The sequence below is a fragment of the Callospermophilus lateralis genome, chromosome 5 (assembly GCF_048772815.1).
Source record: "Callospermophilus lateralis isolate mCalLat2 chromosome 5, mCalLat2.hap1, whole genome shotgun sequence".
NCBI lineage: Eukaryota > Metazoa > Chordata > Mammalia > Rodentia > Sciuridae > Callospermophilus > Callospermophilus lateralis.
The window spans coordinates 14,119,486-14,135,063 of NC_135309.1; the positions used below are offsets into that span (position 1 = coordinate 14,119,486).

General features: G+C 52.5%; 1 protein-coding gene across 1 annotated transcript; it reads left to right on the forward strand.

The window, feature by feature from the left end:
* The first annotated feature begins 288 nt into the window (after nucleotides 1-288).
* Nucleotides 289-10,604, forward strand: Bod1 (biorientation of chromosomes in cell division 1). Its single transcript, XM_076856332.2, has 4 exons — nucleotides 289-705; nucleotides 4,321-4,445; nucleotides 8,814-9,010; nucleotides 9,803-10,604. The coding sequence occupies exons 1-3, from the start codon at nucleotides 481-483 to the stop codon at nucleotides 9,007-9,009; spliced, it is 546 nt and encodes a 181-aa protein (XP_076712447.1). The 5' UTR covers nucleotides 289-480; the 3' UTR covers nucleotide 9,010; nucleotides 9,803-10,604.
* The last annotated feature ends 4,974 nt before the right edge of the window (nucleotides 10,605-15,578 follow it).

Genomic DNA, 15,578 nt, shown 5'->3' on the forward strand with positions numbered 1-15,578 from the left:
TCAAAAGCACAGATTCCTAGGCACCTATCCAGAAATACTGAATCACAATCATAAGCCCAGCAGAGGATTCTTATGACCAGCAGGTGTGGCGCAGCGGGCGGGCGGAGCCTACAACTCCCGTGCTGCCCCGTGAGCGGGAGCTGGGCCGAAGCCTGCCGGGAGTTGTAGTTTCCACCGGCCAGGCCTCTGCCTATAAAAAAAGCCGGGAAAGGCTGCGGGAAAACCAGCTGTCCCACAATGCAATGGTCACCGGTGACGCCATCAGCAGCGCGCCAGGGGCCAAGCGGGCGGTTTCTGCCCCCGCCGCCGCTGCCTCCCGGCCTGCCGCCGCCTCCGCCACCACCGCCACCACCGCCATCTCCGCCGCCGTCCCCACCTCCGTCGCCACCGCCGCTGCCTCCGTGGGGTTCTCCGCCTTCCGTGCACAACGCAGGCCCCCAGACCCAGAGCAGGAGCCGCACTCGGGCGCGGGGCGCAGGCATGGCGGACGGTGGCGGCGCGGGCGCGGGGGGCGGCGGCGGCGCGGGCCCGGCCTCGGCAGGGGCGGCGGCGGCGGCCGGGGCGGGCGGGAGCGGCGGCCCCAGCAACCCCGCCTCGCTGCCGCCCGGCGACCCGCAGCTTATCGCGCTCATCGTGGAGCAGCTCAAGAGCCGCGGCCTGTTTGACAGCTTCCGCCGGGACTGCCTGGCAGACGTGGACACCAAGGTGGGAGCGCGCGTGCGACCCGCCTGAGCCCACGCCGGGCCTTGCAGGGCTGCCTCGGCTCCCTTAGCCGCGCTCGGCTCGCCGGCCGCCGGGGTGGACGTCGAACGCCGCGGCTGGAGCGTACGGCCACCCGCGTGCCCGTACCCGCTGTTCCTCCGCTCAGCGACGTGCGGACCTGGGAGCTGTTAGATTAGATACAATGTAGCAGCAGCACCCGAGCTTTGTAGACCTTCACGGGTCAAAAGGGGTTTGGTGCCTCTTTTAGCTGGTAAGGTCATCTGCCAACCGCCAAAAGCCCAGTAAAAGGAAGCGTCACTTAATTAGGTGCCAAGGTTGTTTGGGTTTAACGAAGTAACGGGTGTTAAAGTGTCAGACATGTAATGGTTGCTGGGATGATTATTTTCTCTTCGAAATTATTCTAGCAAGACTAAGCAGGTAGGGCTAGGAGGCTGTTACCGACTGGGCTGCTCAGAGTAGTGGTTTTTTGAGTTTGTCTTGGAAATCTCTTGCCTACCTCATAGCAAGATTGTGAGGTTAAAATCGGGCCCCACAGGTAAGGGAAGAACTAGTCTAGACACTGAGCATTTATGCTTGTGATGTGCTGAGTTATGTGAAAACAAGAATTAGTTACTACCCCAGCACCTGCCTTTCTGCCAGTATAGAAAACACACATGAACCAGCTAGTTTATGTATGGCAAAGGTGTGTGCTGTTACACTCTTGAAGGATAAAGAACCCAGAACCCCAGTGCAAGTGCTATCTTTGAAACAAAGTATATAATTTTCTTTATTAGAAAAACATTTACAGAGCTTTCCACCTTTCCCAAGACTGTGTGTTCTCAACATCCTATCACAAGTTCTCTGTTCATGTCTTAAAAGTACACGCATGTAGGGCCTCAGTGGTAGAGGGCTAGCCTAGCATATGTGAGGCACTGGGTTCTGTCAGATCAGTCGGGGGAGGCTTTATTGAGATATCACTCCCTGGCGGAACTGGATCAGACCCACAGAGGGGACAGGGGAAGGGTCTGAGGAGAAACCGCGTGGAAGCTCCACCGGACTGGACTTTTGTGGGGCTTACAGCAGGAAGGGAAGGGCTTGGGACAGGAAAAGGTGTTTCTAGGGTCCCTTGCCCCCCTTGGAGTTGGTCAGGGGAGTTGGCTGAACTCCAGGATTGGCCAGGGGGTCCTGCTGATTGACAAGCGTTTTTGAGGGCATCTGATTTATGTTCTTTTCCGGTGCGGGCTGCTTTGTTCTAAGTTACTACTAAGTCGCCACCACCGACCTTACAGGTTCAATCCTCAGCATCACTTTAAAAAAATACACAAATAAAATAAAGGCATTCTGTCCATCTACAACTACAAAAAAAAAAAAAGTACACATGTTGAGGTGGTATACACATCTGTAATCCCAGGCAATCAGGAGGCTGAGGCAGGAGGATTGTAAGTTCAAGGCCAGCCTCAGCAAATACAAAGTCTGGGGATATAGCTCAGTGGTAAAAATGCCCCTAGATTCACTGTCTAGTACCAAAACAAAAAACAAACAAACAAACAAACAAAAACCACCTGTGATTTTAAATAAACAACAAAGGATTGAGAAGGGTGTTGGGAGGGCCACTGGAACTTTTGATCTGAGATTTGGTGCTTTAGTCCCATGATTTGCAAAGTGTGATCCTTGGATTAGCAACAGCAACTTCACCTGGGAACTTGTTAGGAAGGCAGATTCTTAGGCCACCAGACTGCTAGCATATTTAGAGGAAGTGAACAAATGATGTCTATAGTATGATTTTTAGAGCTTCCAAAATATGATTAAATAGAAGGGCAGACAGGTGGTATCCTCTCTCTAGAGAGATAGGTAGTATGTAGAATGTTGGCAGGTGTTTTGAATTCTTGAACTGAAGGGATCAGTCTGTATTATCAGTGTTTGTTAAGGTTAAGGACGATGGTCCTTGGTCCTTGTATTGTCTTTTCAGTGAGCAGTTTTATCTCAAATCAAGCAAGTTATTTTGAGTGGTAGAGGGTATAACACAGGGATTCATGGTTACAAGTTGACAATTGTGACTCCTTCCAGCAGGGGCTATCTGTTGTCTCAAGGGATCCAAGGAGGGATTAAATGAACTGCCAGGAGGGGGTTCTCCCCTGGCACCATGTCTTTCTCCCTAATTTGTCTGACTCTCCCTGCAGAATGGGATCATCCCTTTGGTTATTAGGATCCCTTCACACAGCTGCTTCTCTGGGGGGAGAGGACTGCCGTTCTGAGGATGGCAGAGGGTCGCCTGCGTTGTCTTAGTGTGGCCAGGACACTTGGCCCCTGCTCCCCTTGTGAAGAGAAGATGGCTCCTGGAAAAAGGAGCTGCTTGGTCCTCCCCACAGTCCCCTGCCCTCTTGACCTTTGGAAGAGTCCACTCATGGAGTTGAAGCCCAGTGGTTCCTTGGGCAGTCTCATTTCCTTGGCTGTTAGCAAAATTGCCAGTCACACTGCATAACAAACAGTGTCTGGATTCTACCAAGTGTTTGTTCTCAGCTGTTAGGGCTGAGGGTCAAGCAGAGTTCGGCTGATCCAGTTAGACATCAGTTGGGTGGCATGGCTTTGGGTTGTCTGGGCTTGGGTCCAGGCTATAGGTTGGGGTTGGGCTGCTGCATGTGTGTGCTCTCGAGGCCCCTGGCTCTGGGGCAGGCTATGTGCCTTCAAATGAGCTGTCAGAGCAGAGCCAGGTCAGACAGCACAATCATAGTTAAGACCTCGTGCCAACACTCCCCTGGCTGGAGCTCCATATTGCCAAGGTGAGCATAGCTGGGGCCGGGAAGTATTCCCTGCCTGCCGGTGAGGGTGTGAGGAGTGGGGTCCGGCAGCCGTCCACGCCACCAGCCTGCTCTGGAGACAGCAGCTGACAGCCCCACAAGCTCTCAGGCTCAGAATGCACATTCCTTGTGCTCAGCGGGCAGCTGGGTGGTTTTGTTCTGCTGACCATAGCTGTGTCTGGAACATTTGACCAGTAGGTGTGCCTCCAGCTCTTTGGTGGCTGGCACGTGGCCTCCCCACAGGCTTCCACAGGCTTTGACTTTGGTCAGCTGAGGTGGCCGTGGTCTTTTGCTTTTATGCAGGGGACTTTCCAGTTTGGTGCTGGAACACGCTCTTGGTAGTGGGGCAGGAGCAATTGTACAGATGAAATGACAGGTTGAGGGGAGGGGCGATGCTTGAGTCCGACAGCTGTTGGTAGAGGGGCCTTGCCTGAACCCCAGCACCCTGGATTTGGAAGCGCCTGGTTCCAGCCTTTACTTCGCCACATTCTAGCCATTGGCAGGTGTACTGTTGCTAAGCCTAAAAGACTCATCTCAGGTGGGGCAGCAGTCTGCTCGTGGGCCCTCTGTTGCTGTGTTTCTTGAAAAAGTAAATGGGATCATGTAAACACAGCACCTGGCATTGTGCCCTGCCCACCATGAGGCGAACACTCGTGACAGCCATTAATTTTCAACTGTCTTGTGACATGGCCATCGCCATAGTCAAATGGAGGGTATTTAGACTTGAAAATACACGGTTTTATGAAAAAGCAGTGTTGTAAATAGCTGAGTTCCAGAGCTCGCATGTAATATCTAACACTGTCTCTTTCTCATGGTTTAGCCAGCTTACCAAAACCTGAGGCAAAAAGTGGATAATTTTGTGTCGACACATCTGGACAAGCAGGAGTGGAATCCTACGATGAACAAGAACCAGTTACGAAATGGGCTGAGGCAGAGTGTGGTTCAGTAAGTAAGCAGGGTTGGGGCCCTTGCTCTGGCAGGAGTCACAGGTGCGAGGCCTGGGCAGGCAGCCTGGGGCCCTGCAGAGACGAGCAGTGGCACTATGCAAGTGCAGCCATCTGTGCCTTTGGGAAAGCCATGGTGAAGTGGCAGAGCCCAGCTGGTGTTCCAGGGCTCACCCAGGCTGGGTAGGTGCCTGGGTAGGTTGCACCAGTGCCATTGTCCTGGTTTTGCAGTCTTCCAGATTGTGAGGCCTTTCCCACTTTTGAAGTGTAAGGTGTAGTCTGAATGTGAATTTTACACCAAGATACCAGTGTTTGGGTCATGGGCGAGAGGAGCTTGATCTTTGTGCTCACAAAGGCAAGTGGTGTCTGTGAGTTCTGGGAGTCCACCCAGGCTACAGTGCAAGGGTGGTGGCTGCCCCAGGAAGACGGTCTTGGAAAGTGTTGCCTCCCAGTAGCGAACCAGGCCTCCACTAGGGCTCTTCAGAGCTCAGCCAGGCCTCTCGTCAGTGTCAGTGCTGGGGGTGAGTCAGGTGACCTCAGATCAGCTTTTTCCAAATGACTCAGCCTTTAACACCAGTGCTTATTTTCAGGACTTCTGGATCCACTAACTCTTCTGTATCTAAAAGCCTGTGGAACCCGTCTCTTTTAAAATAGAAATACAGAGAGTTGTGTGAGCAAGGAAAAGCCGGTATTGAAGGGATGCCTGGCACAGTTTTTCCTAGAGCATCCACGAGCCAGCAGTTACAGAGGCAAGAGAAGAGCACATTGGGGGTGCCAGGTGTTGGAGTGCCAGGGGAGGGGTGGCATGCACAGGTGGCACAGGGGCCCTCGTGATGGCGCAGTTCAGCACTTTATAGTGGTGCTTACGCGTATCAGTTCGTCGGATAAAGTTGTACTGCTGTGGCTTGTTCCCAAAGGTTCCTGGAAGCTGTACCTGGAAACGTGGTGTTGAGGTGGTAGAATCTAAAAGGGGGGGCTAGTGGAAAGTGGCGAGGTCGTGGGGCTCCGCTCTCATGAATGTGTCAATGCTGCCTCATATGCCTCACGGGACTGGATTGGTTCCCTGGAAATCAGTTGTTATAAAGTGATCCAGCTTCCTTCTCACCAGGGAATCTGTCTCTGCACATGCCCACTTCATCCTTGAACGGGGCCATTGCTATTTGGACTTTCCACTCCTCGGAGTCATTAGCCAAGTAAACCTCTTTGTTATGCATCCGCAACATCTGCTGTTCTCTTAGAGCAACACAAAACAGGTGACAATGGTGTGTGGAGGTGAGCAGCAGGCACACAAATGAATGCAGGTGTAACTCAGGTCTAAACTCTGGTTGCACCAGTGCTATTTCCTGGTTTTGCAGTCGTGCTGTTGGTTGATGAGGTGCAAACTTCAGGGTGCCTGTGTGGGCCTCCCTGTACATCTCTTTACAACTTCCTACGAATCTACAGTGGTTTCAAAATTAAGATACTTAAAAGTAGAAAAGATTTTTAATAACAAGCTGGCGTTTTCAGTACAGCTTATGGCTACTAAAATGTGAATCTTTTTAACAAATAAGGCTAAGGTTGGTGGGAGCTCCTGGTGTTGGGAAAACAGCACAGCCTCGCCCTCATTCCAGATCCTCCACCCAGTCAGTACCTTGCCTTTCTCAGGGAGCAGACTGTGGCCCCGAGGCCTTCCAGCAGGATGGAGACAGAGGCTGCCCCTTGTCTAGCAGCGATTATTACATATCTGGCACTGGCACTCAGATGTGTTGCCACTGTGAACACTGGTTTTAGAGTCGATGTGACAGCAGCTACCCTTGTTTACCCGACCTCCTCCGGGGTTGGCCAGCGTGAGGAGAGAGCCAGACAAGCACAGAATGATTCAGGGCTGTGGGAAGGCCGCCAGAAGGCTGTCAGTCGCTGTTAATTTCCATGTTGAGCCCTGGGGCCGTCCCCGAGTTAGCCTGTGGCAGGCACCTGGTTTTGCAGAAGCTTAATAGGGAGTTCCTGGAAAACTTCACCACACACCAGGTGAGCAGGTCTACCTGCCTGGTCACTCCTGTCCCCTTGCAGGACTTCACCCACTCCTGACTTCTCTGGTCATCATTTCCTTGCTTTTCTACATAGTTTTATCATCTGAGTAAGTTTTCATTCATTCTTTTTTTTTTTTCTTATTTGATTTCAAATGTATTTAAGATGAAAGCAAGAATTTGACTTTAACACTGGAACATTTCTCATGATTCTTGCTGATATTTTGAGTTTGAAGCAAACTCTAGTTAATGTTTGAAAGGAAGACTTGATTTTTGTCTCTGGTGTGCCATCACCAGATGGAACTTACAGACCCTGTTGCCTGGGCTCCTCCGCCTCGAAGCTCAGGCCTGGGCTCAGGCCTGGACGCTGTAGGCCTTCTCTATGCAGCCCCAGGGCTTCACAGGAAGGCAGCCTCCTCGGGAGCAGGGGAGGGTAACAGCTTTTAATTGCAGGATATGTTTTCATTCCATCTTCTATTTTTGTCTCCTAACAAGGTCTCACATTTCCTCCAAACACTTTTAAAATCTCCAGGAAAATAAGCTACCCTCTCTTGGAACTGTGTTTTTCCTGATCAGGTGTCTTGCTCAATTGGGGCTCCTTTAACAAGGTAGCATAGACTCTGTGACTTATAAACAACCAAAATTTATTTCTCATGGTTCTGGAGACTGAAAGTCTGAGAGATGCCAGCATGACTGGGTTCTGCTGAGGAATGTCCTCTGGCTTTAGGCTGCCAGCTCCTCAGTACGTCCTCTCATGGCACAGAGAGGGCTGGCTGGCCTTCTGGGGTCCCTTTCCTGAGAGCACAGATCCCATTCATGAGGGCTCCCCTTAATGATCTGATCACCGTCCAAAGGCCCCAACTCTGAATACTGTCACATTGGGGCTGAGGTCTCAACATGCCAATTTTGGGGCACAGACACTTGGTCCATAATAGGCTGTCATAACAGTAAGGAACCCTGTGAATCTATGTCTTAGCAGTTTGGTTGAAATTGGAAAGATGTTGACTAGTGACAGGAGAGGTGGCTTTGCCTCAGCCGACCCCTCATCTGGCACTGCCTGCACTGCTTCATGGGGCTGATCTTTATGGTAGACGAGACTACTGCAGGTCAACTGGAAGAGTGCCCTCCAGTGGCACTGTGGTCAAGTGGGCTTCTGTCAGTAAGCATTGTCACCTTGGAGTCTGGGAAGCCCTTCTTCATGAGCAGCCCTCCTCGCTTGGGGCCTGGCTCCCAGCTCTTGTCACCATGCACACCTTGATTTGTCTCGCTCTGTGTCCAGCCATCTGTTTGCCCAATAACTGTGGGATTGTGTCCACCCAAGGGAAAGCTCAAATGCCCAAGACCCGTCTAAAGGAGATGAGTAAGCCCTGCCACCTGCCTTTACAGGGGTGAGTGCTTCATCCTCTGGGAGGGGGCCTAGACTGAGGGCCCTGGCGGCTGCTTGCACTCCTCAGAAGCAGCTTGCTTCCATCACTGCAGTTTTCCTCACTTCCCTGCTCCAGCCTCAGCCTCTGAGGACAGTGTGGTGGGCTCTGCCTAAGTGTCGCAGTACTCCCGAAGGGAGGCCCACAGGAGCGGAAGGCCGCTTGCCTCCCATTGCCTGTTGCTGCCTGGACCTAGCAGCCTGGCGGAAGGCCGTGTGCAATTGCTGGTGTCGTAGACACTGCGGTCCCAACTGGTTAGTGTGGCTTAGCTTTGAGGTTGCGTGCAGCATTGCTGCAGGGGCTGCCTCTGCTTTGGCTGTTGAGAGAGCAAGTTTGAAGGAAGTGCAGTCAACTCCAAGGCCGGCTGGCTCTGACAGTTCAGTTAAGGTTTCTTTCTTTCTTCTGTTTTGTGGTGCTGAGGATTGAACCCATGGCCTCACACGTGCCACGTAAGTGCTCCACCTCTGAGCCCCATCCCAGCTCTTTTTGAGACAGAGTCTGACTGGATTGCCCAGGCTGACCTTGAACTTGGATCCGCCCACCTCAGCCACCTAGGTGGGTTAAAATTGTGTGCCACCGTGCCTGGCTACGATTCAGGATTTCAACCTGCACAAGTCCAGTTCTCTCTTCCCTGTTGTCACTTGCTCTTCGTCTTTGGGCAGTCTGGTTGGTTCTGCTTGGTTCCTCTGTGCAGGGTGAAGTAGGGGGTGAAACTGTGAACCAGGAATGCTAGGGAGCTGCTGGTGGTGAATTGTCCCTCAAAAGTGGATGTCTGTGCCCAAAAATTGGCATGGGATGGATGGCTCGCCCTGTGAGAGAAATCTCTGGAAAGACTCAGGTGAATCTTTACTAGGCTCTCAGGTGACACTTGGGGCTTGCTGGGCCTAAAGGTGACTCAAAGGAACTAAATAACAGAGTGCTCTGTTTTGTCTCCATAAGGTCGGGGATGCTGGAAGCAGGAGTAGACAGGATTATTTCTCAGGTGGTGGATCCAAAACTCAACCACATCTTCAGGCCACAGATTGAACGAGCAATTCATGAATTTCTGGCGGCCCAGAAAAAAGAAGCTGTGCCAGCACCCCCTCCTGACCCAGAGAGCCAGGACCTGCCTGCCCCGTCCCAGGACACTTCCTAAGGTCCGTACGCCATGAAGCCCAGGAATAGGCACCTCCAGCTTGTAGGTGTAGAAAATGGATAGAAAAGCGACAGGCTGTGATGGAATCAGACTTCAGGTGTACTCCACCGTCCTGCGGGTGGGCCTCACCTCCTGCAAGGGGTCATCTTTCAATGCAGACTGGTTGGTAGCACCACCTTCCTGTGTCGGCAGGTGTGATTTTCTGTGCTACCAGAGCTAAGCATTTAAGCTACAAATAGACACTTCTGTAGAAATGGGCTGGGATGGTTGGTGTGTGCAGGGAGAGTCAGGTTGCTTAGACCAGCCTCCTGGACACGAGTTCCCTGAGTCCACAGTACCTCCACCACAGTTACGTGTATTAAGTCCTGTCCCTCTCGTATTAAGTCTGGAATAACACTTCATTTCAAAAATCCGCTGGAGATGCGCAAATGGATGTTTTTGCAGGTTTGGAGAGATATTAGTAAATATGAGCGGTGGACTTTTAGGGTATATCTTCTCATTCTGCCATCGTTGTTCTCTTGCCAAGATTCTTGAAGGTGTCTGTTGTTATTAATAGGTCAGGTAAGTGGGCACACTGACTGGGACCGTTAGATCACGGTGACCAAATGATGCCTGAGTGAAAGGCCAGCAGGACATCCCCCGGGTGGTACTGTCTCTGTACCTCACTCACCAAGTGTAAAGCATTTATTTTAAATCTTTCAAGTTCAATTGTAAATTCCTTTAGAAACACAAAATTAAGTGAATATGTTCTCTTATCAAAGGGTAGAATTTTGATATTATCTTTTCCTTCTAGAATATTCCTGGCACCTTTTGAAAACTCCATTTAATTAATGGTGAAGAAATGGATCCCTGTTCCGAGAGAGCATGACTTCATCCGGCTGGGGGCTTCTGAACTCAAGATTTCTACCCTGACTGTGGGACAGCATCCAGATAGGACAGGAGCAAGCTTGGCAGTGGGAACTCTGTCTGTGGGTGCCCCTGCCTTGGGCTGCCACTGGCCTGCTTGTTCAGGGGTGTGGCACCCAGTACACACTACAGAGTATGAACACTACAGCTGCTGGGGTGGTTCCCAGACAGCTTTATATTTGAACATGGAGACTGCACATGGACTTTAGGGTTTGTGCTCTGGGATGACTTGAGGCTACCATGGAAGACCTTAACCAGTCCCAGAGGTAATTCAGAGAATAGGGACAGTAAAGCTTAGTGGGGAGTAGGCATCTGACAGCGCTCATCCAATACCTTTCTCAAAGTTCCAGACTATGTGTACAAGCCCTTAGCATCAGATAGCCTTAAAGTTGGTTGTGACCTTCTTGTCTGTGACTCTTCTAGCCAGTTTCCTCCCGTGTCAGAGGTGACAGAAGGTGGAAACAGTGAACAAGGAGGCCGAGACATCAGGCATAAGAAAAACGTTTGCAGGTTTCCTGTGCAGGGCTGCTTCCTGTCCTCCAAGGCTGGTGAGCCTTGGATGCGTTTGTTCTTTTCTCGTGTTTGTTTTTTAGAAAAGTAAATTATCAGTAAATGGCGTTAAGTTTTGTAATAAAATCATTTGATACTCTGGTCTGTAGCCTCAACTGAGTAATGGACGCCAGTCTGTGGAGGGCCACCTCTGTGCATGACTGAGGCTTTAAGGCAGCAAAGGCTCAGTGGCTGTAGCTTGGAGCAGCACTGGCAGTGAGGTTGGCATGTCCAGTAAGTCAGGGCAGGTAGTGTCCTCCCTGGACCATTGCTGACCCTGGTCATTAGCTGAGGGCAGTACGTTATGGCAGGGATTCTTGGGCTCAGGTGTGCAGAAGTGTCACTTGGGTATCTTGGGAACATGCATGTTATGTTTCAGAAATTCTGGGCAGGAACCCAAGTCTGTGCTTCTCACGGCCTCCCAGGTGATGCTGATGCTTCAGGGTCTAGGTAACACTGTAGCAAATCTTAGCTGGAATCAAAGATTTCTTCAGAGTCCTTGGTTCTTGGTTGAGTCTGTTGCTAGATGTTGCTAACCTTGTGGGGGCACACACTGCAATCAGACCAGCCCCTGAGCATACCAAGAGCACGCTCTACCACGGAGCCACACCCCAGCCCTCACTGATAAGTTCTACGTTAAAATGAATATTCCACTTTCACTTTTACCATAGTGCTCCTAACTCAGGACTGTCCTGCCAGGAGTGCAGCCAGGTGTCTTCACGGCAACTTCCCTCCTTTTTAAGCAAGCATCCCCATGGCAGGGCAGGTGGTAATGTTTGAAGTACAGTCTATTTCCTGCTCCCAGTGTGTGCCATTCAGTTTCCCTCGCAAGCAGGTCACTGGCCTTTTCAGTCACAGGATTCAACAGCCAAAGTTGAATCAACAGCCCTGATGCCCAGAGAAGGGGTCCTCGGTCCCCTTTGTTGTCCTGATTGGTAAACGTGGAATAGCCAGTTTGTGGGTCCATGAGGCTTCCCCACGAGAGAGATGTCTGCACAGCAGCTCTGAGATGGGCCCCCGGCATCCTGCCTGTCCCGTGCTGAGCTCAGCAAGCCTGGGAGCGCAGAGAAGCTTCTGTTCGCCCGCCTCTGCTGCTCAGCTGGCATTTTGTACATCTCGGACATTCTTGGTCCGTCCCAGGTCTCTTGCTCTGCGTTTTCCTTTACCAAGGAAGTCTGGGCCAGGGGGTGAGACGTTTTCACAGAACGTTGAAGGATATTGCCAGCTACCTATTTGTTGTTGTTTAATCACTGTGTCATATGCACCAGGAGATCAGACTAAGGAAGTAACCATAGACGACCTGCCACATCTGTTGGGACGGAAGACTGAAGTCGAGGCGTCCTGGGCTCTTAGCTGAGCCAAATCAAAAGCAGAAAAGGTGCCCATTTTTCCTGGACATACATACTCAAGTTGGCAGTGTCAAGGCTGGTCAAGACAGCCCCAGAAAAGGAAGGGACAAGAAAGCCAGCCTCTGCCTCCTGCAAGCTGGTCGCCAGCCAGGTCTGTAGGCCCTCATGCTTCGGGTGTTGGATTAGTTGTGCAGAACCTGAGCCGTCATGTGGTCAGAGATAAATAGAATGATGCCTCCTCGAGGCAGGCTAGGCTGCCAAAAATATTTTGGCCCTTAAATGCCCTTGCTGTCCCCATCCCCAAACAAGAAATGAGCAGTCATCACCAACTTAAGCCAGTTAGGCTTCTCTCCCTGTGGGTGGAAACCCACTGGCTTCTGTGGAGCCCCGGGCAGCACAGAGGAAGCTTAAAAGACAACAGAGTGTAGCATCCGGGCCCTGGGCCTGTGTTGGGGCACCTCGTCCTCAGGTGGGGTGGGAGCTCATCAGGGAGGGCAGAGTCAGCCACATGGGGAGCTGAGTTCTTGTCCACATCTGCACTGCTCCTGGAGGCCACTGTCCCAGCCATGTTCCCGGCTGTGCTCCCCGTACCAGCCCACCCCTGTGCCCGCCCCTCAGCCTGGAGCCCCATGTTTGGGACCACAGGGTGGATTTCTCATTCCGCTCCTTGCCCATGAGGCAGGGCAGAGGCTCCCGCGCATCCTCCGTCACAGCACTGGGCTGAGGAAACCCTGACAGCCTGGACAGCAGTGGCTCTGGACCATCTGCAGCCAGCAGCAGTGTCACCGCAGTACTTGTGCTCCTTTCAGACCTGCCAGGCGCAGAGACTGGGGCCAGCAGGCCATCCTCACGCATGCTAGACGTCAGGGTCATTTTAGGAGTGTTTTCTGAAAGCTAGTTAATTAGGAGACGCACTCAGCTTCCCCCCTGAAGCCGAGATTGCCTGCTGGTTTTCTTGTTTGCTTTGGTTCTCCCACTGTCCCTTACCAGGACTGCAGTTGGACTTTCCTTAGTCGTGCCTGTTCATCACTCAGCCTTGCAGGCTCTCAAAAGCCATGAGCAGTCTTTGAGATAATTTGCCCGCGCAGCTCCGGGCCTCGCTGGAACTCCGCAGAAGGCCTTCGTTGTGTTGCAGCTTCCCCGGGGCCTGGCCAACACCAGGCCTGACGCACTCTGAGGCTGGTGCTTGAGATGTGGTCTGAAAGACGTGTGGATGAGCCCTGGCAGGGGACCAGGCTGCCCTGAGGATGCCCCACAGGCAAGAAAGGCAGGCTGGAGAGCTGGCCCCGCCAAGCTTTCATTGGCACCGTTATGTGCACTGTGACCATCAACTCATCCAAGCAGGAGCCAGGAGGTCAGCTTTTATGATCTTGTCACCGGGGCCAGGCAAGGCTCCAAGGCCACATGGCAGTAATCACCACCTCGCCAGTCCTGCAGACTCCAGGCTCCAGCCATCCCTTGGCCATCCTCCCTGAAACACTGCACTCATGAGAGTCTTACTCACTCCCGAGCCTTTTAAAGAAAGACGTAGACAGCGAGGTGCCCATGGTGTGGCACACATTTTCTTAGGTGTAAACTCATTTCCTTCTCATGACCCCATTAAGACCTCGTTTTAGGAACCAGGCACAGCAGCCCACTCGCACAGCTCTTGTCCAAGAGTCAGGGTGGGTGGAGGCCAGTCAGGGTGCAGCTGATGCAGCCCATAGTCTTGGGAACCTCTCAGATTCCCAAGTGGCAGTGTGTGGGGCCTGAGCCAGAGGAGGACATGGTCTGTGTGCCACTGGATGTTTTATAAAGGAGAGCAGTGGATGGGGGTGATAGATTGTAGTCAGGGAAGCCCACCATTGCTCTGGGAGGTGGCTTTCCTGTGTCAAGTGGTTGTCTAGGAGAGCAGGACGAGTCTGTGGGCCTCTCCTGGCCCGAGGACTAAGCATCGTGGCACCCTCGGCTGTCCTGCCAGCTCACAGCGTGTTGGTCCAATCCTGGGCTACTGCTTGGGCTTGGGGACTGCATTAGCCATGACGCTTGAGGGTTATCCTGCTGTGAAAGATCAAAGAAGCACCCAACATCAGAGTCCCCACTTGTCACGCGGGGCAGCTCTCCAGGTCGGTTTCCTCACGCAGCTCAGGAGCCTTCTGCTTGCTACGGTCTTAACCCAAGACCATTCCCCCAAGAGCACAGCTAGGGAAGGGGACACTTGACTGGCAAGTGATACACGTCACTTGCCCTCAGCCCATTGTCCAGAACTGAGCATGTGGCCTCACCTGACTAAAGCAGGACAGTGAAGAGGAGGAGAATCAGGCATGGAGGGTGCCAGAAGTCCCCCTTGCCCTTCAGCCCCCAGTACAGCGAATGTTCCCCACAAACACGCTCCTCTACTGAACACGCGCCTCTACTGCGTGGAGGGGAATCCAGAGACCCCATCTAGCCGCCACCTCCGACTCGGCTCAGTGAGGCCACTCTAGGGCTGAATAGCTTCCCCTCCGCAGCCCTGATGCCGGAGGTGTCTTGTCTGCTCCCTGCACCACAGAGGAGTGTCAGTGAAGGAAAGAGTTGGACACTGAAGCTCCTCACCTGTGATGTTCCAGAGGCTCCCTGGACAGCCAGCCGAAGGCCACTTAGCCAAGGCTCTGCAGGTGGCCCTTGTTCTAGAGGGTTCCACTTTTGGGGAGGAATCAACCTGTTGCATTGTTCTCTATGGCTCTAGCTTTAGGCTCTGCCAGGTTCCACCCTCTCCCTGTCCCCTCCATCTTCCCCTTGGGCCAGGTCCAAGTGAGACACAGGACACCTGTTGCCCCCACAGGCATGCAACTCCCCGTCCTCGGGCCGCCTGAAGAGGCCCTCACACAGACTCTGGGAAGGCTTGTGGGTTGCTTTTCGTTTGTTCTGATCAGACTGAGTTTCCGGAACATATCAGGGCTTTTGCCTGACGATCCAATCACAGCATGAGCCAGAAGCCCACCCAGGGACCCTGTTCGGGACTCGGTTTTCAGAGCCGTTGCGCATCTCTATGGCCTCAGTCTCCTTCTTAAGTCACATGCTCGCTTTCCCCGGAGCCACCGTGTTAGCTGGACAGCTTGTCGAGCCCATGTCCTTCGGTGCATGAAGTGATAAGCAGGTGAGATTCGATTCCCACTGCGGCAGGAGTGGCTTTCCTTTGCTGTCCCTGGAGGACGTTCTCAGGGTGAGAGGACAGCAGTTCTGCCACAGAGCTGCGAGGGCGGAGGTCCCCGGGTTGTCACAGCAGTTTCTATGGTTTCTTCTGCTCTTCGGGGCCCAAAGTCTGAAGAACCTGCTCGCTGCGCCTTCAGTGTCTGCTCGGGAACTGGGGAGCTCCCTTCTGCGCACTCGTCTTTCTCACAGACATCGCTGAAGGCAACCAGCAGCAACAAGGACACGCTCTTGACCTTGCCATCTGTTTCTGCCACACAGCTCCTTTTGCTTATGTTGGTTCGTTTGTGTCCTTGCAGTGTCTACTGGCAGCCACCTGGTGACACTGGACTGCTTTGCCCATTAGTGGTCCTCAGCTTAGTGGTTACCTTTAGCTGATCCATCAGGTTCCCACTGCTTTATTTAAATTACACTCTTTTTGAATAATTGTAGGTTTCACATGCAGTTTCTAAAAAATAGCGCTGAGAGAGCCCATCTGAACGCTGGCAATTGCATGACGTTTTCCAGGGTAACAGTCTGTGAGAGGAGCGTGCAGTCTCACACCCCTGATGGTGTCATTTGAGAATTTCTCTTGTGGTCTCTGAGAGCTTGCTG

What these genes read in the sequence shown, in the direction of transcription:
- Bod1 (XM_076856332.2), top strand. Translation starts at nt 481, where the DNA reads ATGGCGGACGGTGGCGGCGCGGGCGCGGGGGGCGGCGGCGGCGCGGGC. An exon ending in TGGCAGACGTGGACACCAAG is followed by an intron (nt 706 to 4,320) that starts GTGGGAGCGCGC and finishes CTCATGGTTTAG; the next exon opens with CCAGCTTACCAAAACCTGAG. An exon ending in CTGAGGCAGAGTGTGGTTCA is followed by an intron (nt 4,446 to 8,813) that starts GTAAGTAAGCAG and finishes TGTCTCCATAAG; the next exon opens with GTCGGGGATGCTGGAAGCAG.